The 25,118-nt window shown below is 38.8% G+C and overlaps 1 protein-coding gene across 1 annotated transcript in view; it reads left to right on the top strand.

Annotated features, from left to right (window-relative positions):
* Positions 1-24,818, top strand: part of LOC112670405 (phosphate carrier protein, mitochondrial-like) — a 35,538-nt gene extending 10,720 nt beyond the window's left edge. Inside the window, exons 3-6 of the mRNA XM_025464107.3 lie at positions 301-425; positions 20,578-20,661; positions 23,555-23,565; positions 23,964-24,818. Of these exons, the coding sequence (XP_025319892.1) occupies positions 301-425; positions 20,578-20,661; positions 23,555-23,565; positions 23,964-24,618 (875 nt within the window). The 3' untranslated portion in view covers positions 24,619-24,818. The remainder of the gene's footprint in view (positions 1-300; positions 426-20,577; positions 20,662-23,554; positions 23,566-23,963) is intronic.
* The last annotated feature ends 300 nt before the right edge of the window (positions 24,819-25,118 follow it).

The following is a 25,118-nucleotide window of genomic DNA, read 5'->3' as shown; positions in this document are numbered from 1 at the left end:
GGGTGGGGTGGGGGTGGGGGGCACCTGGGTGGTTCAGTCAGTTAAGTGTCTGACTCTTGATTTCCACTCAGGTCATGATTTCAGGGTGGTGACATCGAGCCCCCCCCATCAGCCTATGCTGGGTGAGAAGCCTGCTTGAGATTCTCTCTCTCTCTCTCTCTCCCTCTGCCCCTGCCTCTCTCTCTAGCTCGTGTATGCATGCTCACACACGCATGCACACTCTATCTCTGAAAAAAGGGGGGAAATGTGCACAAGAGACACTTGTTCCTTTCCATTTCTATTATGTTTTTTTACTCTCAGGCTTTACTCCTGCATGCCTGGATGACTGTGACAGTGCCCAGCTCTTTCCCATTGGATCATTCAGTAACTATGGATTGAACTTGTACTTTGAGGTAGACACTGAGATACATGCCGAGGATACAATGGTAAAAGAGACTAGACAATTTCTTCTTATGTCCACTATTTCACATACAATAATTTTCACATTAAATTTCCTAAAACCTTGCTTTTATTACATCATTTCATTATTTAAGAACCTATAGCAACTCTCTTTTCTCTTACTTAATCAAGTTCAAATTCTTCTGCTTAGAAGTGTCCAAAGCCTTCTACCATCTGACTTCACTTATTTAAATAGGATTTTCACACTGTTCAATATCTTACTTTTTTGACTCCTGGCAACTGGCCTTTTCACTGCCTCTTATATTTTGCTAATTTCAAAGTCCTGCGATTTCACTCTGAATTTCTCTACCTTATGCTTACCCAAATCCTATTCATCCTTCTCCAAGTGCCACCTTCTGCAATTAGCAATAATCGCACCTCAGATAAACCTCATTGGCTACAATACTGCCACTGTGCAAAGCTAAGTGCCACCTTCTACAATTGTTTTTTCAGAATAGATTTTTTTCAAAAATCAGACAGAAAAACCCTGCATTCTATTTGATGCCATATCTTAATTCTTTAGAACATATTTTAAAAATGTTTTGATCAAAACAACACATGCCCATAGTTTATTTTATGATTTTTAAGATTTTATTTATTTATTCATGAAAGACAGAGAGAGAGAGAGAGAGAGGCAGAGACACAAGCAGAGGGAGAAGCAGGCTGCATGCAGGGAGCCTGATGTGGGACTCGATCCCTGGTCTCCAGGATCACACCCTGGGCCAGAGGCAGCACTAAACCGCTGAGCCACCTGGGCTGCCCCACATGCCCATAGTTTAAAAGTAAAATTACAACAATAAAAAACAGAAGTTTCTTGCTCCACCCACTCCAATCCTCATTTCTGTTCTTCAGAGTGATCACTTTAACTCTCATAGCAGTTTTTCTGGTATTTACCTCCATGTCCTAAATAGCATTCTTTTATTACTGCTTTTTGATTTATTATTCTTATTAAATGAAATTTTAACTCTTTACTGCCCCTTATCTGAATCAATACACATAATTTCTTCCCTTACCTTCCCAATATATTTCCATCACCAGTTTTAGTTAATTAGCATACAGTTACATTCTTTTACTTTTTAGAAGATTTAATTTATTTATTTTGAGAGAGAGAGAGAGAGAGAGAGAGAGAGAGAAGGGGCAGAGGGAGAGAATATAAAGCAGACTCCACACTAAGCATGGAGCGCAACTCGGGTCTCCATCCCATGACCCCAAGATCATGAACTGAGCTGAAATCAAGAGTCAGTCACTTAACTGACTACCAGATACCCCCACTGTTTACATTCTAAGTAATTTTTATTCATAGCTTAGCTAAATTGTGCTTTATAATTACATTGTTTATCTAGTACAGCTTTTTTTTTAAACTGTCTTCTTACTTTTGTTGTTGTTGAGAAGTCTGATTCCTTCTGGTCCTGATCTTCTGTATGTGATCTGCATTTTTCTTCCAAGCAGCTTTTAGTTTCCTTTTATCTATTCTTCTCTTGTCTTTCTTATTTGCCATCTCTGGTTTTTGTTCTTTTTGGAAGATTCTCTCACATTTATTTTTAAATCTTTTTTTTAACTCTTAGGTTTTGTATGTGTGTGTGTGTGTGTATGTGTACACATATATGTGATTAAATTTCTTTGATATCCTAATGTTTTTGGTATGTTGATCCCAAACTGAAATGTGTATATGTATATATACATATATATACATATATACACATACATATACACACATATACATATACATATATATACATATACATTTTCTAAATTTGTATTTTCTAAACAAATGTTTTTATTTAAATTTGTCCTTGCTTCGTAGAGCAATATATTCTTATCATTCTGAGGAACTATTTTGTTATTTTGTTTTTGCTTTAGTCTTTTTCCATTTTCTAAATTTTCTGTTTTTTTTTCTCTCTCTCACTCATGTTAGAGCATTTTCTCAAATGTGTGTGACCCTTGGTGTTCTAACATCTTTGAGTAGAAATCTAAAACACTTACTGGAAGCTCTGTGCATGCAGATTGTGTTTGTAGATCAATGGGTCTCACCACCCTGTGATTGGGCAGGATCTAGCAACTTCATCAGGGAAATGATGAATGCCATTTTACATAGACAACCCCTTTGAACTGGTTAGTTTCTCCACAGAGGAATTCTCCAATTTCTTGCAAGGTGAACATAAGTCTGGTGGCCAGTTTTCTTTGAAATGGATAGAATTGGGTGATTGCAGCCTTCAGTTTGTACACTTTCATCTCCCTGTTTTCAGCAAGACAGTTCACTTACCACATGAGCTGTGTCTGGTGTCTCTGAGTCCATGGCCTCTCTGGCTCAATTTCTTCTGAAAGTGAGTTTTCTTCCTTCTGTTGTGCTGGGCATTTTAACAGTAGTTGCATTTTAACACTCCCTATATAATCTTTCAACTAATTCTTCCTATTTTTCAGCTCTATGCTGCATCCCTGCCTCCTGGCGTCTACAATTCCTGAGGCTTTCTGTATTCTGTGTGCAGAATTGACTTACTTTTTGGCTTTCTGCCCTGCAAGCTTAGGTTTTAGCATTCTCCAGCTTATTTAGGAAGTTATACTTCTTCTTCTTCTTCTTCTTCTTCTTCTTCTTCTTCTTCTTCTTCTTCTTCTTCTTTTAGATTTTATTTATTTATTTGAGTGAGAGAAAGAGAACATGAGCAGGGGTTGGGGAGGTATGGGGGCACAGGGAGAGGAAGATGCAAACTTCCAGCTGAGTAGGGAGCCCGAAGACATGGGACTCAATCTGAGGATCCTGGGATCATGACCTGAGACGAAGGCAGAAGCTTAACGGACTGAGCCACCCAGGCTATTACAGATTTTCAACATTTTGTTGAAATCCTGTTTACTGATGATTTTCTTTCAAGTTTTCTTATTCACTTGTGGTGTTGAGACTTTTATATTTCTTTACTGTTATTTTAGTGGAGCATCAGGGGAATCAAAGATAAAAGTGAATATTCAACTTGCCATACTTAAAAAAAAATTTAAAAATTAAAAAAAAAAAATTAAAAAAAAAAAAAAAAAAAAAATTTAAAAATTAAAAAAAAAAAAAATTAAAAAAAAAAACTTGCCATACTTAATTGGCCAGTCTAGATGTTTAAGTATATTTAACCTCAAGAATATAATAAATTCCTTGAGAGCAGTAAGTGTGACTCATTTTCTCTAACAATGTTTTTAGCTCAGTGCTCAGAATCTCATAAGTGCTAATAAATCCTATACTGATTAAAATTGGAATTCAGTGAATGACTATTAATTATGGTCCTCTGCTCAAGAGGTGGTGGGATACAAATGTGAATAATTTCTCACTGAGGAAGTCCTAGTCTAGTGGAGGAGTTAAAATTAAATACAAATCATAGGTATAGATTCTGTAAAAGCAGTGCCATGAGAACACAAAGAACAGATGTTTTGGAGAAATTTCCCAACATTTTGAAAATGAAATCAGATGACAGTGAAGATCTTGTCCAAAATCTGCCTCTCATCTACACAACGTTAGGGTGGATGTACTGTGGGGTTTTAAAAATGTTTATTTATTCATGAGAGACAAAGAGAAGCAGGGACACAGGCAGGGGAGAAGCAGGCTCCATGCAGGGAGCCTGATGCTGAACTTGATCCCAGGACTCCAGGATCATGCCCTGGGCCAAAAGCAGACGCTAAAACGCTGAGCCACCCAGGGATCCCGGATGTATTGTGGTTTGACCAGGTATATCCTGGTCATGTCTTCAATGCCCTAGGTTTCATTCTTATTCAGCTAATATTAACAATTATATGTGATAATATATATTTAACATGTGAAGTATTGAATATATATTAACATATATTAAATATATAAAATTAATATGTTAGTATTAAATATCTATTATAACATGTAATTATAACAACTGTAAGGAGAATTCACATAATTGAAGAGTCTCATATTCATGTATTTACAGTGATTTGACAAGCTTGTTAATTCTTTTTTTTAAAAGTCTTGTATATATTCTGCAATTTTTAAAAAAGATTTTATTTATTTATTCATGATAGAGAGAGAGAGAGAGAGAGAGAGAGAGGCAGAGAGACACAGACAGAGGGAAAAGCAGGCTCCATGTCGGGAGCCCGACGCGGGACTCATCTCGGGACTCCAGGATCGTGCCCTAGGCCAAAGGCAGGCGCTAAACCGCTGAGCCACCCAGGGATCCCATATTCTGTAATTTTTTAATTTTTTCAGATTCCTTCTTAAATAAACATATATGCAACCAGGTCTCCATCCCTAGGAATAAGCAGCCTGGGCCACAGGAAAACCAACAAGAATTTTACTGCAGCCAGTCCATCTGCTGAAACCAAATTAATAGAGCAATAATCTACAATGGTATAAAAATAGTTCTTTTTAAATCTGCCAAAAATTTTTGCCGTATGTCTTAGGTCGGGTTTGATGGGGAAAAGTCTTTAAGGCAGAAATTTGCTTTCAGGAGGTTAATTGGAGTGTACTCTCGGGAAAGCCACCTGCAAGAAAAGGAGCAAAGTGCATTAAGCAGAGAATTTGAATCATGATGCAGTTGCAACGAAAACCTCAAATGGGAAAAGCTGTGGAGGAGGGATGGCCCATCAGAGTTCTTCTAATTGAGACAAAAGTCTAGTCATTGAATGTTGGTTACCCTTGATGAAGAGTCATGATCCTAGGTGAGGCAGCTCTCTTTTGTGGAGGGCAGTTCCCAGGGAGGCTGGGAATCACCACCAGACTTCATCATAAATCGGGAATTTGAGGCTTTGGGTGGCACATCGCAAGATCCACTACACCAATGTTGCAGGGCATTTAAGAAGTCTTTTTATTGTGTGTCTCTGCAAAGACTTGATTTTTTTTTAAAGATTTATTTGACAGAGAGGGAGAGCGAGAACAAACAGGGGAAGCAGCAGGCAGTGGGAGAGGGAGAAGCAGGCTCCCCACTGAGCAGGAAGGCCAATGTGGGGCTCTGTCCCAGGACCTCCAGGTCATGACCTGAGCCAAAAGGAAGATGCTTAACTAATTGAACCACCCAGACCCCTCAAAGACTTGATTTTTAATATAGTAGGAACTGCTGTTTTCTTTACCAAAAACAAAATGAAAATCAAATGTCTAAATAGCTGAATTGAAAAGCAGACAACTTAAAATTCATTTTCAGTGACTACTTTCCCAGGGTTCAGGTATTTCCAGCTTTTCTAACTGATAGGCATAAAAGATTCCTTCTAAATGTGATTCTCAATATTAAAGAAACATTGAAAGCTTGAACCTTGATGTGTGTCATTACTGCCCACCTGCCTTTCAGCTCTTTTCATTACTACCACTCCATGAGATCTGAAGTCAGGGCAAATCTTATTTAGAAATGTCATGAAAGGGACTCCTGGGTGGCTCAGCAGTTGAGTGTTTGCCTTTGGCTCAGGTCCTGGGATTGAGTCCTGCGTCAGACTCCCCCACAGGGAGCCTGCTTCTCCCTCTGCCTGTGTCTCTGCCTCTCTCTGTGCCTCTCATGAATAAACAAATAAAATCTTTTTTTAAGAAGTGTCATGAAAAATTCTCTCTTACTTTGGAGTACCTGGAATATTGTTGATAATATAATTGTTAGTGATATAATCTGATATTTTATCATACACATCTCAGTTAAGGACAGGATTAAAGTGGAAGACTCTTTCAGTCAAGGTGAGTTTCTGTCATCCTAATCCCAATCATGTCATAACACGTCTCTTCCAGGGAAGCCTGCAGGAGCATGCTACTTTAATCAAGACAATGGCATCATCACCTTTAGGTTTCAGCTGTACAAATACACAACATAATTGAGTATGGCAAAGCTGTGTAAATGCAATCCTTATAAGAATTGTGGCCTTTTTTTTTCAAGACCCTGGAACTGTAAATATATCATTTATGGGTAGTAATTAAATAGTGCTGGCAGTAAAATAGTGTTACAATAACTTTTCTGCTAGATGAACCTATTAGGCACCAAACCGCATTCACAACACTAGAATGGATATGTTTGTTTGATGTTTCTAAAAGTGATTTGTACTCTGCACATTTGCCTTTGGTAGTTCTAAGGCTTATGAAAATAAAGAGCTTTCTATTGATAGGTGAGGAAATCACTAGAAAGAAAATGTGTTGTTATGTTGGGGAAAAACTGAAGTTCTTTAGAGTACTTTTATTTGGGTTATTTCTCTGCTTTTTAAGATTTAGTAGACTTATAAAAATGTCAGACTGTATTGAAATGTAAATACTAATGTTTTGATAAAATGGAATAAAATACACTTTGATTGATTTAGCAAGTCAAGTGGAAACTCTAAGTATTTATCTATAATTCACATGCAGCTTTTCCATTTTATCACTGGTGTGCTGACAGTGAGCACATGATTTACTAGCATCAGAGTACAATGCGTATCCTGACTACAAAAATCTTCAAATCAATATAGGAAAGTAGTTTAAAGTATCTTTTGCCAAATATGACTCACTGTAAAATAACTTGCTCTCCTTTTTTGGGACTCTAAAGAAAATATAAGATCTGGCTAAGTTCATAATAGAATTCTTTTTTTTTTTTAAGAATACTATCTCTTTACATACACACATACACGCTTACACACACAATGCAGCATATGTCTGTACATCTGTAATACATATATCTGTAATACATATTTTATGTATATGTAATCTATAATTTTCATATTACATCATTTATGTCTAAATTATTATTATTTCATCCTCACTCCCCTCAACCCAAATCCTACTACCCTATCTCACTTATCTATAGCCTTAAGGAGGAGTAAATAGTGACAAATTATTTTCTTCCAAGTCTTTTATATATATATATATATATATAAAATATATATAAATACATATATAAAAATATATATATTTTTTATTGGAATTCGATTTGCCAACATATAGTATAACATCCAGTGCTCATCCCACCAAGTGCCCCCCTCAGTACCTGTCACCCAGTCACCCCACCCTCCACCCATCCCTTCCACTACCCCTGGTTCGTTTTCCAGAGTTAGGAGTCTCTCATGTTCTGTCACCCTCACTGATATTTGTCACTCATTTTCTCTCCTTTTCCCTTTAATCCCTTTCAATATTTTTTATATTCCCCATATTAGTGAAACCATATAATGATTGTCCTTCTCCAATTGAATTACTTCACTGAGCATAATACCCTCCAGTTCCATCCATATTGGAGCAAATGGTGGGTATTCGTAGTTTCTTCTTTTTTTTTTTTTTTTTTGTATTCGTAGTTTCTAATGGCTGAGTAATATTCCATTGTATATATAGACCACAGCTTCTTTATCCATTCATTTTTGGATGGACACCGAGGCTCTTTCCACAGATTGGCTATTATGGACATCACTGCTTAAACATTGAAGTGCAGGTGTCCTGCCATTTCACTGCAACTGTATCTTTGGGGTAAATCCCCAGCAGTGCAATTGCTGGATCGTAGGGCAGTTCTATTTTTAACTTCTTGAGGAACCTCCACACAGTTTTCCAGAGTGGCTGCACCAGTTCGCATTCCCACCAACAGTGCAAAGTGTTCCCCTTTCTCCACATCCTCTCTAAAATTTGTTTCCCGTCTTGTTAATTATCACTATTCTCACTGAAGTGAGGTGGTGTCTCACTGTGGTTTTGATTTGTATTTCCCTGATGGCAAGTGATGCAGAACATTTTCTCATGTGCTTGTTGGCAATATCTATGTCTTCCTCTGTGAAATTTCTGTTCATGTCTTTTGCCCATTTCATGATTGGATTGTTTATTTCTTGGGTGTTGAGTTTGGTAGGTATTTTATAGATATTGGATACTAGCCATTTATCTGATATATCATTTGCAAATAATTTCTCCCATTCTGTAGATTTTTTTTAGTTTTGTTGACTTTTTCTTTTGCTGTGCTGAAGCTTTTTATCTTGATTAAGTCCTTATAGTTCATTTTTGCTTTTCATTTCCTTGCCTTCACAGATGTATCTTGCAAGAAGTTGCTGTGGCCAAGTTCAAAAAGGGTGTTGCCTGTGTTCTCCTCTAGGATTTTGATGGATTCTTGTCTCATATTTAGTCTCACATGTAGTCTCACATTAGTCTCACATTAGTCTCTCCTCTAGGATTTTGATGGATTCTTGTCTCACATTTTGTCTGTTTCATCCATTTTGAGTGTATCCATGTAAATGGTGTAAGAGAATGGTCTAGTCTCTTTCTTCTGCACATCCAATTTTCCCAGCAGCATTTTATGAAGAGACTGTCCTTTTTTGCAGTGGATATTCTTTCCTGCTTTGTCAAATATTAGTTGACCATAGAGTTGAGGGCTCATTTCTGGGTTCTGTATTCTGTTCCATTGATCTATGTGTCTGTTTTTGTACTAGTACCACACTGTCTTGATGATCACAGATTTATAGTACAACCTGAAATCCAGCTTTGTAATGCCCCCAGCTATGGTTTTCTTTTTCAATATTCTCCTGGGATTCAGGGTCTTTTCTGATTCCACACAAATCTTAACATGATTTATTCCAACTTTCTTTGAAGAAAGTCCATGGTGTTTTAATAAGGATTGCATTGGACATGTAATATGCCCTGGGTAGCATTGACATTTTACAATATAAATTCTTCCAATCCATGAGCATGGAATATTTTTCCATCTCTTTGTGTCTTCCTCAATTTCTTTCAGAAGTATTCTGTAGTTTTTAGGGGACAGATCCTTTACCTCTTCAGTTAGGTTTATTCCCAAGTATCTTATGCTTTTGGGTGCAATTATAAATGGTATTGATACCTTAATTCCTCTTTCTTCAGTCTCATTGTTAGTGTATAGAAATGCCACTGATTTCTGGGCATTTATTTTGTATCCTGCCACATTCCCAAATTGCTGTGTGAGTTCTACCAATCTTGGGGTGGAGGCTTTTGGGTTTTCTATGTAGAGTATCATGTCATCTGCTAAGACGGAGAGAGTGACTTCTTCTTTGCCATTGTGAATGCCTTTAATGTCTTTTTGTTGTCTGATTGCTGAGGCTAGGACTTCTAGTGCTATGTTGAATAGCAGTGGTGAGAGTGGACATCCCTGTCTTGTTCCTGATCTTAGGGGAAAGCTCTGAGTGTTTCCCCATTGAGAATTATATATGCTGTGGGCTTTTCATAGATGGCTTTTAAGATGCTGAGGCATGTTCCCTCTATCCCTACACTCTGAAGAGTTTTGATCAGGAATGGATGCTGATTTTGTCCAATGCTTTCTCTGCATCTATTTAGAGGATCATATGGTTCTTGTTTCTTTCTCTTGTTCATATGATCTATCACGTTGATTGTTTTATGAGTGTCGAACCAGCCTTGCATCCCAGGGATAAATCCCACCTGGTCATGGTGAATAATCTACTTAATGTACTGTTGGATCCTATTGGCCAGTATCTTGTTGAGAATTTTTGCATCTGCATACATCAGGGATATTGGTCTATAATTCTCCTTTTTGGTGGGGTCTTTATCTGGTTTTGGAATTAAGGTGATGCTGGCCTCATAGAACGAGTTTGGAGGTATTCCATCCCTTTCTATCTTTTGGAACAGCTTTAGTTGAATAGTGTTGTTTCTTCTTTAAATGTTTGATAGAATTCCCCTGGGAAGTCATCTGACCCTGGACATTTGTGTCTTGGGAGGTTTTTGATGACTGCTTCAATTTCCTCGCTGGTTGTTGACCTGTTAAGGTTTTCTATTTCTTCCTGTTCCAGTTTTGGTGATTTGTGGTTTTCCAGAAATGCATCCATTTCTTCTAGCTTGCCAAATATTGGCGTATAGCTATTCATAATATGTTTTTAATATCATGTGTGTTACCTTTGTATTGGTTGTGATCCTCCTCTTTCATTCATGATTTTATTAATTTGAGTCTTTTGTCTTTTTAATAAAGCTGGCTAATGGTTTATCTTTCGTATTAATTCTTTCAAAGAACCAACTCCTGGTTTTGTTGATCTGTTCTACAGTTCTTCTGGTTTCTATTTTATTGAGTTCTGCTCAAATCTTTATTAGCTCTCTTCTTCTGCTTGGTGCAGGTTTTATTTGCTGTTCTGTCTCCATTTCCTTTAGGTGCGAGGTTAGCTTGTGTATTTGAGGTTTTTCCAATTTTTTGAGGGATGCTTGTATTGCGATATATTTCCCTCTCAGGACTGCTTTTGCTGTATCCCAAAGATTTCTTTTTTTATCCCAAAGATTTTAAATGGTTGTATCTTCGTTTTCACTAGTTTCCATGAATCTTTTTAATTCACCTGTAATTTCCTGGTTGACCCATTCATCTTTTAGTAGGATGTTCTTTACCCTCCACGTGTTTGAGTTTCTTCCAAATTTCTTCTTGTGATTAACTTCTAGTTTCAAAGCATTGTGGTTTAAAAATATGCAGGGGACAACCCTAATCTTTTGGTATCATCTGAGATCGGATTTGTCCATGTGCACTTGAGAAGAATGTGGATTCAGTTGCGTTCAGATGCAAAGTTCTGTATATATCTGTGAAATCCATCTGGTCCAGTGCATAATTTAAAGCCCTTGTTTCTTTGGTAATGTTGTGTTAGGATATCTGTCATTTGCAGAAAGGGCCATGTTGAAGTCTACTACTATTAGTGTATTATTATCTAAGTATGTCTTTACTTTGGTTATAATTGATATACTTGACAGCTCCCACATTAAGGACATAAATATTCATGATTGTTAGGTCCTCTTGTTGGATAGACCCTTTAAGTATGATATAGTGTCCCTCTTCATCTCTTACTACAGTCTTTGGGATAAACTTTAACTTATCTGATATGAGGATTGCCACCCCAACTTTCTTTTGAGGACCATTTGAAGGGTAAATGGTTCTCTGCCCTTTCATTTTCAGGCTGGAGGTGTCTTTAGGTCTAAAATGACTCTCTTGTAGACAGAAAATAGATGAGTCTTGCTTTTTTATCCAGTCTGATACCCTGTGTCTTTTGATGGGATCATTTAGCCCATTCACATTCATAGTAAATATTGAAAGATATGAATTTAGTGTCATTGTAATACCTATTCAGTCCTTGTTTTTGTGGATTGTTTTGTTGGGCTTCCTCTTTCTTTTATAGGGTCTCCCTTAATATTTCTTGCAGAGTTGCTTTGTTGGCCACGTATTTTTCCAGTTTCTGGCCATCTTGGAAGCTCTTTATCTCTCCTTCTATTCTGAATGAGAGCCTTGCTGGATAAAGTATTCTTGGGTGCATGTTCTTCTCATTGAGGACCCTGACTATATCCTGCCAGCCCTTTCTGGCCTGCAGGTCTCTGTGGAGAGGTGTGCTGTTAATCTAATATTTCTCCCCGTATAAGTTAAGGATCTCTTGTCTCTCGCTGCTTTAAGGATTTTCTTTTTATCTTTGAAATTTGTAAGTTTCAGTATTAAATGTCGAGGTGTTGAATGGTTTTTATTGGTTTGAGGGGGGGACCTCTCTATCTCCTGGATCTGAATGCCTGTTTCTCCCCCCAAATTAGGAAAATTCTCAGCTATGATTTGTTCAAATATACTTTCTGACCCTCTCTCCCTCTTGGCATATTCTGGAACCCCAATTATACATAAATTTTTCCTTCTGAGGCTACCATTCATTTCCCGTAACCTTTTCTCGTGGTCTCTTCATTGTTTTTGTCTTTTTTCCTCAGCTTCCTTCCTTGCCATCAACTTGTCTTCTATGTTGCTCAGTCTTTCTTACACCTCCTTAACCCTAGTCGTTAGGACCTCCAGTTTGGATTGCATCTCATTTAATTGATTTTTAATTTCAGCCTGATTATACCCAAATTCTACAGTAAGAAGCCTCTATAATCCTTTATGCTTTTTTTTTCAGAGCCACCAGTAGCTTTATAATTGTGGTTCTGAATTGGCTTTGTGTCATAAAATTGTAATCCATATTGTGTAGCTCTGTGGCAGAGAGTACTGTTTCTGCTTCTTTCTTTTGTGGTGAATTCTTCCTTCTTGTCATTTTTCTCAGGGCAGAGTGGCTGCATGAACAGGCTGAGTCAAGGATATCAACAACAACCTAAGTAAATTTCACCCTAGAAGATTCTTGCTAGAAGTGAAAACCCTTCTCTCTGTAGCTTTCCTGGCTGTTTTCTCTTTAAATATCAGGTTGAATTTGTAGGTGTTCAGGATGTTTTGAAAGTTATCTTGGGAAGTTGGTGGGACCAGGTGAGTTGAGATGCCCTACTACTCCGCCATCTTCTAGTACCCTGTTCTTGCAAGTCTTGCAGGGAGCTCTATCAGCCACTGAAGAAGTCTAGGACAACCTCAGAACTCATCCTTGAACTTGCTTTTTTGCAATCAGGAGTCAGTATGATAGTGTTTTAGCCCAGCTTATGACAAATAGGCCTCAAGACTCAGCTCCCTGGTTCCTGCTACCAACCCCAGGCTCAGCACAGCTTACAGGAATCCCACAACCTGCAGTATATCTTCTAGGTCTGAGGTCTTCATTCCTATATTATGCATGCAACAAATATTTGTTGACCACCCTGTAAGAACCAGGCCCTGGGGTTACAATAGAGAGAAAAAGCAGAATTAGATTAGTTCACTATAAAGGACTGGACTATAGAATTTACTGAGGTAGAAATCAAATTTTTTTTTATGGACAACTTCTTTTCCCAGCACTATGTATAAATGATCAATTATTCCCCCCTGCTGTATATTACTACTGTCATTCCTATACATTCACAGGTATGTTTCTGGGCTTTCTATGGTTAAGGATTCTATTGACCTATTTGTGTATTCCTTCACCTTTAGTTTTTAAATTTACAGAGAGTTTTAAAAAATACAAATAAAATTTTAAACTTAGAGCAAAGTCAAAATTTTGTAGCAAACACCTGTGTAACTATCATCTAGATTTTACATTCACTAACATTTCACTATACTTTTTTTGTCATGTATCCACCATATCCATTACTCTATCTCTCCATTGTTCCATCTTCTTTTTGGTATGTTTCCAATTAAATTGCAGATATCAGTACAAACCTAAGTACAACACTATGCTTTATTTTATTTTTTTAAAGATTTTATTTATTTATTCTTGAGACACACACACAGAGAGAGAGAGAGAGAGAGAGGCAGAGACACAGGCAGAGGGAGAAGCAGGCTCCATGCAGGGAGCCTGACATGGGACTCAATCCCAGGTCTCCAGGATCAGGCCCTGGTCTGAAGCCACCCGGGCTGCCCTACAACACTATGCTTTAAAAATAGTTTCACTGTTATCGCAACTGAATTTCTCAATTGTATATCTCAAGAATTTTGATATTTAAAGTAATTTCCTATTAAAACTATGAAAAATGAAAAAGATAGAACCTCAAAGACTTGCTTAGCCAGGTGTAAATGGAGCTTATGCCCCTCTCAAACCTAGGGTCTTAATTCTAGACCAATCCAAGGAGGGGAGCTCAGATAACTTCACCCTAATTATCTGGGCCCTGGGTCTTTAAAACTGTGGAATACTTATAATTTCAAAGATTTAGCTTCATGTTGTCAGAGGAGAAAATTTAAACATCTCTGAGAGTAGACAATTCCCTTGTTCTCCTACTTTTAGAAAAATAGGTTGATGGACATTTTATTAAAGATGCTATTTTGTAATAAAAAGATCAAAGAAAATGAGGAGCAATCCTGTTCTCACTAATATTTCCAACACTTGTCTTCATTGTGGGAGTTATGACCCTGAAAATTATTATTTCATCAGAATAATGTCTCTTTCCTAAATATGGATTTGCTTCTTCTGTCCTTGAAAATTATTGATTATTTATGCAGATATATATAAACAAGATGTGTTCTTGTTTGAAATCAAAGTACCTGGCATACAATATTGTACTCAATAAAAGTTAATTATTATTAATAAAAATACTGGCCTTCCATACAGAATGGAAGCTCAGACTCTTCATATTTTGATATAAAAAGAAGTGAGCTCTTGCAAGCCTGAAACATTAGACCTCTTAGTTACAGATTACTACAGGGCATTATTGCCCTGGGTAATGTTTATGGTTATTTAATTTTCCAAAATAGTGAACGCTAACTAGCAGGATATCATTGGTTAGGGATTCCTACTTGAGGTTAAGCAAATGGACAAAGGAAAGCTTTGAGGGGTGGATAGAGGATTATGGGAAAAATATGGAAAACCCCTGATTTCCCACTCTTCCAGCTCCCAATATCTCCTCTGCTTTCCTTACTTAGATGCTCTAGCTTTCCATCTCAAAATCTCTCCTTAGGAGAGCTTTTAAACTTAGTCACAATGAGGTACAAACTACTTTAGACAGTTGGAAGTATTAGCCTCTGCCAGGGATACTAGCATTTTCACTGGGCTTCAGTTTTAATTTAACCTCTCTAGGGATGTTTGCAAGGGACTAGGTTGGTAACATAAATGAACAAAACAGCCAGATCTTGGACCATAGGGTCTGGTGGAGACTGTGTAAAAATTCAATTTTTAAAAAATTATTTGCTAAATCAAACATGTCGGAGGATCAGATTCAGTTGGTAGCCTGCTGGTTTATAACTCATTAGTTAAAAGAAATTCTGTAAAATTATAATTATTATCTGGTGGGAGGCTGAAAATAGTATGTATGTGGGGCTTTCTTTCTTTCTTTCTTTCTTTCTTCTTTCTTTCTTTCTTTCTTTCTTTCTTTTTAGTGTGTGTGTGTGTGTGTGTGTGTGTGTGGAGGGGGCAGTGACGAAAGGGAAAGGGTAGCAAAAGCAAAGGGCTTAATGGTTTTTCCAGGTACACACGTGGTTCTTTGTGGTTCCCTACTCTTAATCACTGGGAAAAGCCCACGTTTGCAAGACCATGTACCTCTGGTTTCAAATTCCTATGGGGTGTAGCCACTTCCTTGCTGCAGAATCTTGAGCAAGTAAGTCACTGAAGCTCTGCAATTTACTCATCTGTCTAATGAGACTGATTCTTACCCTTTGGGCTATTGAGAGGGTTTAATGAGATAACATGTAAAATGTCTGCCACATTAGGTAGTACCCAGCACGTTTAATCAATGGTTGTTTGTTGATTCCTAAACTTGTCAGTAACCATAGTAAATAGCACATACATGTCACCTTTTAATGTGGGATGCAGGCTTTAAAACAAATGCTTAGATAAGGAAGCATCCCATATAATATGTGGTCACCTCAATCATGTGTGTGCACAGACACATTTTATTTGTCAACACATGTGAATGAAAATAAACTCCACTTCCCTTGAGATGTTTCATTCTTACAGTGGCATCTATTAAAAAAAAATAACTTCAGGGTGCCTGGGAGGCTTTGTCGGTGGGGCTTCCACCTCTTGGTTTCTGTTCAGGTCATCATCTCACGGGTCATGCATGAGATTGAGCCCCGTGCTGGGTTCTGTGCTCAGCAGGGGGTTTGCTTGAAGATTCTCTCCCTCTACTCCTATGTTCTCTCTCTCTCTTTCTCTCTCTCTCTCATGAATAAATAAATCTTTAAAAACAAAATAACTTCTATGGTTATTATGAAAACCAATTGGAATGAATTCTAACAGGAAGAGAAGGGTACCCACCAGTAGCTCATTTGTGACATCTCTCCAGGCTCCTATGGTTTCTTTCTTTCTTTCTTTCTTTGATTGTACTTATTTAAGAGAGAGTGAGAGAGTGCATGAGGCAGGGGGCAGGGTTAAAGGGGAGGGAGGGTAGAGGTAGAGGGAGAAGCAGGCTTCCCACTAAGCAAGAACTTGATGTGGGATTCAATCCCAGGACCCTGAGATCATAACCTGAGCCGAAGGCAGATGCTTAACCAACAGAACCACCCAGGCACCCCTCTTAGAGTTTTCTTAACTTGTCCAACTCAATTCTTCTCTGTAAGCAAGGATAATATCCTCTCCTTCTCAGAGACTGGAGGAATTAAAAGAGATGATGGGTGTGAGCACTAGCTATTTAAATTGTCATTGTCTTTCTCCAGTGTAGTTTGAAATCACCCCTGTCAACCCACTAGCTCTTTGTTCAAACTCTGGCCTGTTCTTGCCTGGACTTCTGCAATTGTCTCTGTGCTGATCTCATCTCCAAACCATTCTCTACCCTGCTGCTAAAATGATTTTCCAAAACTACTTACACAACAACTTAAGAGACTTTCAACATCTTCCCATTACCTCTTTTATGAAGGTATTATTTACATACAATGACATTCACACTTTTAAAATGTTTGATGAAAAAAAAAATGTTTGATGAATTTTGGTCATTGTGGGCAATCCTGTAACCTCCACCACAAGGGTTTCTTCCCCCCCCCCCCCCCCCCCCCCGCCAACTGCTCCTTTGCAGGTGATTTGCTCTCTCCATCCCCACCTCTAGGTAACCATGGAGATTTCTGTCATTATAGTATCTTAGAATTTTATATATTTCTTCCCATTCTTTTTCAAAAATTAAACTTCAAAATTTTAGGTTTACAGAAAAATTGTGAAGCTAATACAAAGTATTTTTGTGTATCCTGCTCCCATCCCCCATTTTCCCCTATTACTAATGTCTATCATTTCTATAGTGTATTGGTTATAATTAACAAACCAATATTGATACATTATTACTAACTAAATTCCACACTTTATTCAGATCTTCTTAGTTTCTTTCTTTTTCTTTCTTTCTTTCTTTCTTTCTTTCTTTCTTTCTTTCTTTCTTCCTTCCTTCCTTCCTTCCTTCCTTCCTTCCTTCCTTCCTTTCTTTCTTCTTCTTTCTTTCTTCTCTTTCTTTCTTTCTTTCTTTCTTTCTTTCTTTCTTTCTTTCTTCTTTCTTTTTAGATCTTCTTAGTTTCTACCTAATATCTTTTTTTCTTTCTAGGATCTCGTCTAAATACTACCTTACAGCTAATTATTATATTCCTTAGGCTTCCATTGGCTGTGACAATTCCTCTCAGACTTTCCTTTTTGGAAGGGGACCTTGACAGCTCTTCCCTTAAAAAAAAAATTGTCAGGTACATCTTAATTTTAATTAGGGTCTACCAAGCCTCTAATAGCGCCATCCTACCTGTATTAGCTTGCTAGGGCTATTGTAACAACATACCATAGACTGGGTGGGTTAAACAACAGAAATTTATTTTATCATGATCTGGAGATTAGAAGCTCTAGATTAATGAACTGGTTTCTTCTAAGGCCTCTCTCCTTGGCTTGCAGATGGCCACTTTCTCCATGTATCTTCACATGGTCTTCGCTCTGGTTGTGCACAGGCCTGGTGTCTCTCTCTGGGTCCAAGTGTTCTCTTCTTATAAGGATACCAGTCAAATTGTATTAAGAGACCACTCTAATGGCCTCGCTTGAACTTAATCACCTCTTTAGAGACCCTATCTCCAATGCAGTCACATTCCAAGGTAGGAGGGTTGAGGCTTCCTGTGTGAATTTGAAGGAGCACATTTTAGCCTCTGGTGGTCTTATCTTTCACTCCTCTTCAAGCCACAGCCCACATTCCTCACTCCCCTTCCCAGCAGTCTCTCCAAATGTCCCATGTTTCAGCAGCTCTTCAATCATCTTAGAAACCAATAAAGATGACTGATGGGGAAAACATGTCACTTATGCCCTGTCCCAGCCACTAGTCAGGGGTGCGTTGTCACTTAGGACTGCTTAAGAAATGGCTTTATTTATCTCTTTGTAAGAAGAGGAACTTCCGTATATAGAATTACCATTCTTCTAGTTTGCCAAGCCATGGAAATGTAACCAACTATTCCCTTGAAAGTGTTAACTTCTCAGTCTCCCTCCAGAACAGAGAAGAGTATGAAGCTGTGTGGGAAGTAGGAGGAAGGGAAGATTTGGGGCACTTTCTAGGAGTGGGTGATGTCCATGGTGGGAGATCAGGGCAGTGACATAGACATGGTTACACATTTTCATGGCCACACACACCCTGGCAACCCTGGGTAACATACCTTGCTGAATATCATTCAAAATTCCATGCTTTAGAGGAGGGACTGGGAAAGACAAATTCTCAGTTTTCCCTTTGACTCATTCCTGGCACCCCTTTCTGGTTTTACCCCAGGGCCACTGTCCCAGATGCCTCATGGGAATTCCATCCTGGCCAAGGATTGGCTGCTTTGACAGCACAAGGGTCATGCCCAGCGGGAAGCTTTTCTCTTTATTTTTTTTCAAGTTTTATTGAGAAATAATTGGTATATCACTTTATAGGTTTAAGGCATACAGCATTATGGTTCAGTTTACATATACTGTGAAGTGATTACCATAATAGGTTCAGCTAGCATCCATCTTCTATAGATATAATAAAATTTCTTTTTAGAAAGATAAAGAGAATAAAGGGGGAAAAATTTCTCCTTGTGATGGAATTCTTCGGATCACCTCTCTTAAGAACTTTCCTACATGTCACACAGCAGTATTAGCTACACTATCATGGCGTACACTCCGTCCCCAGTGCTTGTTTGTCTCATAACTTTCACCTTTTCTTACCTTTTGATCACCTTCCTCCAACCTTCAGCCTCAAGATTTACTCTTTAATTCACCCATCCTGAAGTCCAGAAGCACAATCCTTAATCAACTTCTCATAGTTTGGGACGCCTGGGTGGCTCAGCAGTTGAGCATCTGCCTTTGGCTCAGGTCGTGATGCTGGAGTCCTGGGATCAAGTCCCGCATCGGGCTCCCTCCATGGAGCCTGTTTCTCCCTCTGCCTATTTCTCTGCCTCTCTCTGTGTGTCTAATGAATAAATAAATAAAATCTTAAAAAAAAATAAGGTGGATATTCTCTATCATAAAAAAAACTTCTCATAGCTTCATTCATTCATTCATTTGTTTATCTGTATGCACATGTAAAAGATATGTACCTCTCACTAGTACAGTGGTGTCCTCAGTACAGCTGGTATAGTAATGTTGGTCCGGTGAGTACCCATGGCTAGAAATGGAATTTGGGAAGTTGGGTTCCAGAGGAGGTACAGCAGAAGACAGAAAATATATGGAGCAAAGAGCAGAAATTTGAAGGTTGCTACTTCCAAACTAGTTGATTAAGAAACTATCCTCCTGGTTGCCTGGGTGGCTCAGTAGTTTAGATGACTGACCCCTGGTTTCCACTGGAATCATGATCTCAGGGTCATGAGATTGAGCCCCACATGGGGCTCTGTACTGTGGGGAGTCAGCCTGAGATGCTCTCTCCCTCTCCCTCTGTCCCTCCCTCCTAGTCCCTCCCTACCCCCGCACCCCCGCCACACACACATGCATGTGCTCTCTCGCTCTCTAAAAAAGAAAAAAAAAATATCTTCCTGGTTGCATCAGATTTGCGGCATTCAACATAAATGTTAAACTTTACTAGGGAAAAAGCAGTTGGAAATTTGGTATAATGCAGTAACTCTTACAATGGTGTGTGTGGTAAACATATTCAAGTGCGACTTTTCTGAGGGTCTATAAACAGTTGTGGTTTTCTGTCAAACATGGTTTGCGATGTATTTTGCTCTCAAGAAACATTTTTAAACAGTTGCTTCTTTGAATAAAAACTTAATAAATAACAGTTTGCAATTGATAGAATGAAGTAGTGTGTTTTAGTACTAGAGAAAACCGTTAATGGAATACAAGATTCTGTGATTTTTGTTACTTGATATTTTGACACTTTAAATGTATATCGGGTGGGGGTGCCTGGGTGGCTCAGTTGATTAAGCTCTGCCTTTGGCTCAAGTCATGATCCCAGAGTCCTCTGATAGAGCATCACACATAGGGCTCCCTGCTCAGTGGGGAGTTGGCCTCTCTGTCTCCCTCTGCCTTTCCCTTTGCTGGTGCTCTCTCTCTGTCAAATAAATAAATAAAATCTTCAAAAAAATGTGTATAGCAAACAAACAAACAAAAAAACAGTAAAACTGGGGCACTGGCTGGCTCAGTGGGTAGAACCTGCAACTCTCTATCTCAGGGTTGTGAGGCCAAGCCCCACACTGGGCACAGAGCCTGCTTAAAAAATAAATAAATATACACAAATTTAAGAATAGTAAAACTAACATTTAGCACATGAGAAATATTAAAGATTAAAGTGTTTTATTTCTTTATGAAAATTTATCAAGAATAATTTAGATAGTGTTTGCCTTCTTGTCATGAACTTGCAAGCCTGGGTGAACTGCCACATCCCTAAGCTAGAATCAATATGCAACATTTTATGCTTTGTGCTTTTAATGTGGTGTAGCGCCTCTATGAATTCCTTTACTGTGAATTTTTTGCTAGCCTCACTTCCTCTGGGACCTCTTTATCTTTTTCATCGCGACCTCTTTCCCCATTTAGTTGTCTTCACTGAAGTCCTCTGGCTGTATCTCTGGAGGCATCCGTGAGAACACAGTCACCATTCCTGCTGCTAGCTCTTCTTCTGTAACTCATGTGCTCAATCCAAGTTTCACTTTTAGCTTTATCACTTATTGCTTCTTTGTTACACTTTCGTCTTTGTTGGCCAATTCCTTCTAGTACTCATTTTTTTTTAAAGGATTTATTTATTTGAGACACAGAGATAAAGAATGTGCAGTGTGCTGGGAGGGAGAGGGCAGAGGGAGAGGGAGAGAATCTCAAGCAGACTCTCCGCTGAGGGTGGAGCCCCACACAGGCCTCAGTCTCATGACCCTGAGATCACCACCCTGAGGTGAAATTAAGAGTCGATGGTCTTACTGACTGAGCCACCCGGGCACCCCTCTGTTGCCCATTTTTGTAAAATGACATATGAGTTTGATTGCTGGGAGACGAAAGGATTACACAACTCCATACTTTGCTGTTTGTGCAAGAACTGAACAACAGATGTGCAAGGACTGATAACTGATAGACTCGGAGCAAAGTGGTGTCATGACCACCAGTTGTATCACACATCTGCTACGTGCATAGAGATCTGTGGACTGAACACCTGGTAGTAGTCACTGCATGCAATTGCTCCACACTATAAAGTATGGTAACTGCAATTTGAATTATGTTGCTGGAGAACTGGTGTTACTTACCTAAACCATGGTAACCGAAATTCATGCACGTTGGAACCACAAAGTGGGGGCTGCTTGTAGAGACTACTATGGGGAAGCCTTCCTCTTAGACACAAGTTATATTTAGCCACTTTATAGAGTGCTTTGGAAACGTCACACTGAAACATTAAGCACCATGTCAGTGAGGATAAATAGAGGACATATAAGGAAAAGAAGCTATAAAATGGCAGTGTTTAGGCAGATCCTAGTATGTTGCTGGGTGCTCATGGAACAATTGAAACAAGACAGATCTACTCCGTGGAACTGCTACCAGTAATTATTGTTATTGATGCTACCTGTCTTTTTTCAATTTATCTGAGAACCAAAGACCGTGACATATCCAGGAATATCTAGATATTAGATAGCCAGAAGAGTGGAAAGCGCTTAACATCACAACACTGTGTATTTAAGGAGCCATTTCTAGAATCTTGTTTGCTCTGTTAATGTAATGAATGAATGGTATAGCATCTCTAATGGAATGATGATTATTCTCCCTTCTCCAGGGGTGAGGTTTTAATTATTAATTAAAAAAATACTGCAAGATCTCAGTGTTAGTTGGAAATTTTCTTTAGGAAATATAATTAACTTCAAAGCCACTAATTTCTCAAGGTCTTTGTCTAGGAAGATTTTGTGTATCACACAGGCAGGAAGAATCTATAAATAAAATCTAAATCCTTTTAAAAAAAACTTAGGTCTATTTTGCCTTGAGGACTCCTTGACAGCTCTGTAGAAGCTTCCTTGCACTATATAGTGGTGTAAGATGCCTCTTTGAAACTTTCTCTCTCTCTTCTTTGCTTAGGGTCAGATTTGTGTGTCTGGTGAGTGAGTGATCCTAAGATTTCCTAAGCCCCCTCCCCACTTTCCCGTACAACATCATTTTCCTTAATAAAAACCTTACACATTTCATCCCATCTTGGCATCTGCTGCTCAGTGCATCTAGACTGACACATCTTCCTAATGGCATTTCTATTTCCATTTTCATTTCTATTCTCTTAATTTTCCATGAGCCTATGTCAGCCCATTATAAAACTGGAAAGAATGTGAAGATTTTGGAGTTTCAACCATCTGGAAGGATTTTACTCTAATCATAAAGGGTTTGAAGCAAGCACTCCCATTAGAAAATACTACAAATATAAAAAGACAAATATTTTTATTAAGACAAATATAAAAAGACAGCTGCGTGCTTAGAGATTTGGGAAACATGGAGATGAGTGGGGTTTTTTTTGTTTTTGTTTTTTTTTTAGCAGTTCCCATACTATGTTGGTATCAAAACAACGTGCGTGTGTTTAATGCAGATAACGGTTCCTCTCCTCCACTCCACAAGATCTATGGAAACAATCTCCAGAGATGGGGCCCAGGAACACTCACTTTTTACAGAACTTATTTTTTTTAATAATAAATTTATTTTTTATTGGTGTTCAATTTGCCAACATACAGAACAACACCCAGTGCTCATCCCGTCAAGTGACCCCTCAGTGCCCGCCACCCAGTCACCCCAATCCCCCGCCCTCCTCCCCTTTCACCACCCCCAGTTCGCTTCCCAGAGTTAGGAATCTTCATCAGAACTTCTTTTTTTTTTTTAAGATTTTATTTTTAAACAATCTTTATACCAATATGGGGCCCGAACCCACAACGTTGAGACCAAGAGTCGCACCCTCTACTGACTGAGCCCGCCAAGTGCCCCTCACAGAACTTCTTCATGATTCTAACTTACAGCGGTGTTTGAGAATCATTGAACACTGCTTCTCTGTTGCTCCAGAAGTTCTTTTCCTGGGAGTAATAATAATTCAAAAGCTTCTGACCAGTTTTCCCTCTTCCTTTTACTGTTGTGTCTCCTTATCCTTGTGTCACCTGATCCTTTGTAACCTGAGATTTTTAAGACAGCTGAAGTAAAGAAAAACCAAGTTTTTCATTCTCATTTGTTCTCGAAAAGCTGTATATTTATCTAATTGTCTTAAATGCAAAGGTAAACAAGGATGAAGAATCACATCTTTATTTAACTATGTCTTCAGATTTCTACAAACAGATTTCTACATCAGATTTTCCTAAGGTGAAGCCCACATGCATGTATTTTCAAATAGTTTGTGCACACCACTGGTGCTTTACTTTGAACACATCACGCTCTACAGAAACGGTGACTCTGGGTTCTAGGAATGGATTCACCTTCATGTCTCTTCACAGAGATTGCCACATTTAGGATCTTGGTAGAAGTGGAAAAGGAGAGGCAAATTCTAGCCAGTTTCTGTGTTGACTGTTGGATTTAGGTGGATGACTGGTAAGGCCTCTAGACCCCAGACTGTTCCTGGGTAGGAGGAATGGAAAGTCACCAGCTCGGTAGACAAGAGGCAACAGTTTTCCATCAACCTTTCCTTCTAACTCAAGAAAACTCATATGTTGCCCAAGAAATATTCCTAAATTTAAAAGCTTTTAGTATAGTATATAGTTCCTTTTTTAAAAAAAGTGTGAGCTCTCACATTAACTTAGTCTTTCGATGAGAGGAACAGTTTTCAGTGTATTTGTAAGATTTTTTTTGAAGTAATTTGCAATGGCTTGACCCCTTTTAGATAGTAAACATCCATGATAGTACTACCACCAGAGCAACCTGTCTTAGGGAAATCTTTGGTTATCACACTCCCTTGCTCAAAAACCTTCTGTGGTTTCTTGTTGCCTTAGGTCAAGCACAGATTCCTCACATGGAGAGGAGAATGCCTATCTCTGGCGCACATCACTGTATTTGGCTGCCTCTGCCAGTGCTGAATTCTTTGCTGACATTGCCCTGGCTCCTATGGAAGCTGCTAAGGTTAGAATTCAAACCCAACCAGGTTATGCCAACATCTTGAGGGATGCAGCTCCCAAAATGTATAAGGAAGAAGGCTTAAAAGCATTCTACAAGGGGGTTGCTCCTCTCTGGATGAGACAGATACCATACACCATGATGAAATTTGCCTGCTTTGAACGTACTGTTGAAGCATTATATAAGTTTGTGGTTCCCAAGCCCAGAAGTGAATGTTCAAAGGCAGAGCAACTGGTTGTAACATTTGTAGCAGGTTATATAGCTGGAGTCTTCTGTGCAGTTGTTTCTCATCCTGCTGATTCTGTGGTATTGGTGTTGAATAAAGAGAAAGGTAGCAGTGCTTCTCAAGTCCTTCAGAGACTCGGATTTAAAGGTGTATGGAAGGGACTCTTTGCCCATATCATCATGATTGGCACTCTGACTGCACTACAGTGGTTCATCTATGACTCTGTGAAGGTCTACTTCAGGCTCCCTCGCCCACCTCCACCTGAAATGCCAGAGTCTCTGAAGAAGAAGCTTGGGTTAACTCAGTAGATTGATCAAAGCAAATGTGGACTGCATCTGCTTGTTGATCAGTGTTGAGAAAAGTGCAAGAGGAACTTTTATATATTTGACAGTGTAGGAAATTGTCTATTTCTGGTATAATTACTGTAGTATTCTTGCCTAAGGCAAGAGTTTCAAACCCACTGGTGAAATAAACCCAACTATTAATGAAAAAAAAAAAAAAAAAAAAAGCCCAGGCTGCTGTAGCTCTGTGGGAGGGAGGGGGCCTCTCCTGGGGGAGGAGAAGGGGTGGCTTGTACCATCCTGAACCAACTAGTCCTCATCCCGCTCAAGCAGAAACCCTGGAGAGGGGGTCTATTTAGCCATGGCCCATCGCCTGCCTCCCTTGACCTGTGTAAATGCTACAGCACTCAATAAAGTGGACTCTGAAAAAAAAAAAAAAAAAACCCTCAGACCCCAGACCCTCTGCAATATATTCCCAACCACTTTTGTAGGTTTTGCTCCTTCCACTCTTATATGTACCCCCATTG

This window comes from Canis lupus, chromosome 2, assembly GCF_003254725.2.
Source record: "Canis lupus dingo isolate Sandy chromosome 2, ASM325472v2, whole genome shotgun sequence".
In the NCBI taxonomy this organism is placed as follows: Eukaryota; Metazoa; Chordata; class Mammalia; order Carnivora; family Canidae; genus Canis; species Canis lupus.
This window is presented reverse-complemented; position numbering and strand designations above follow the sequence as displayed.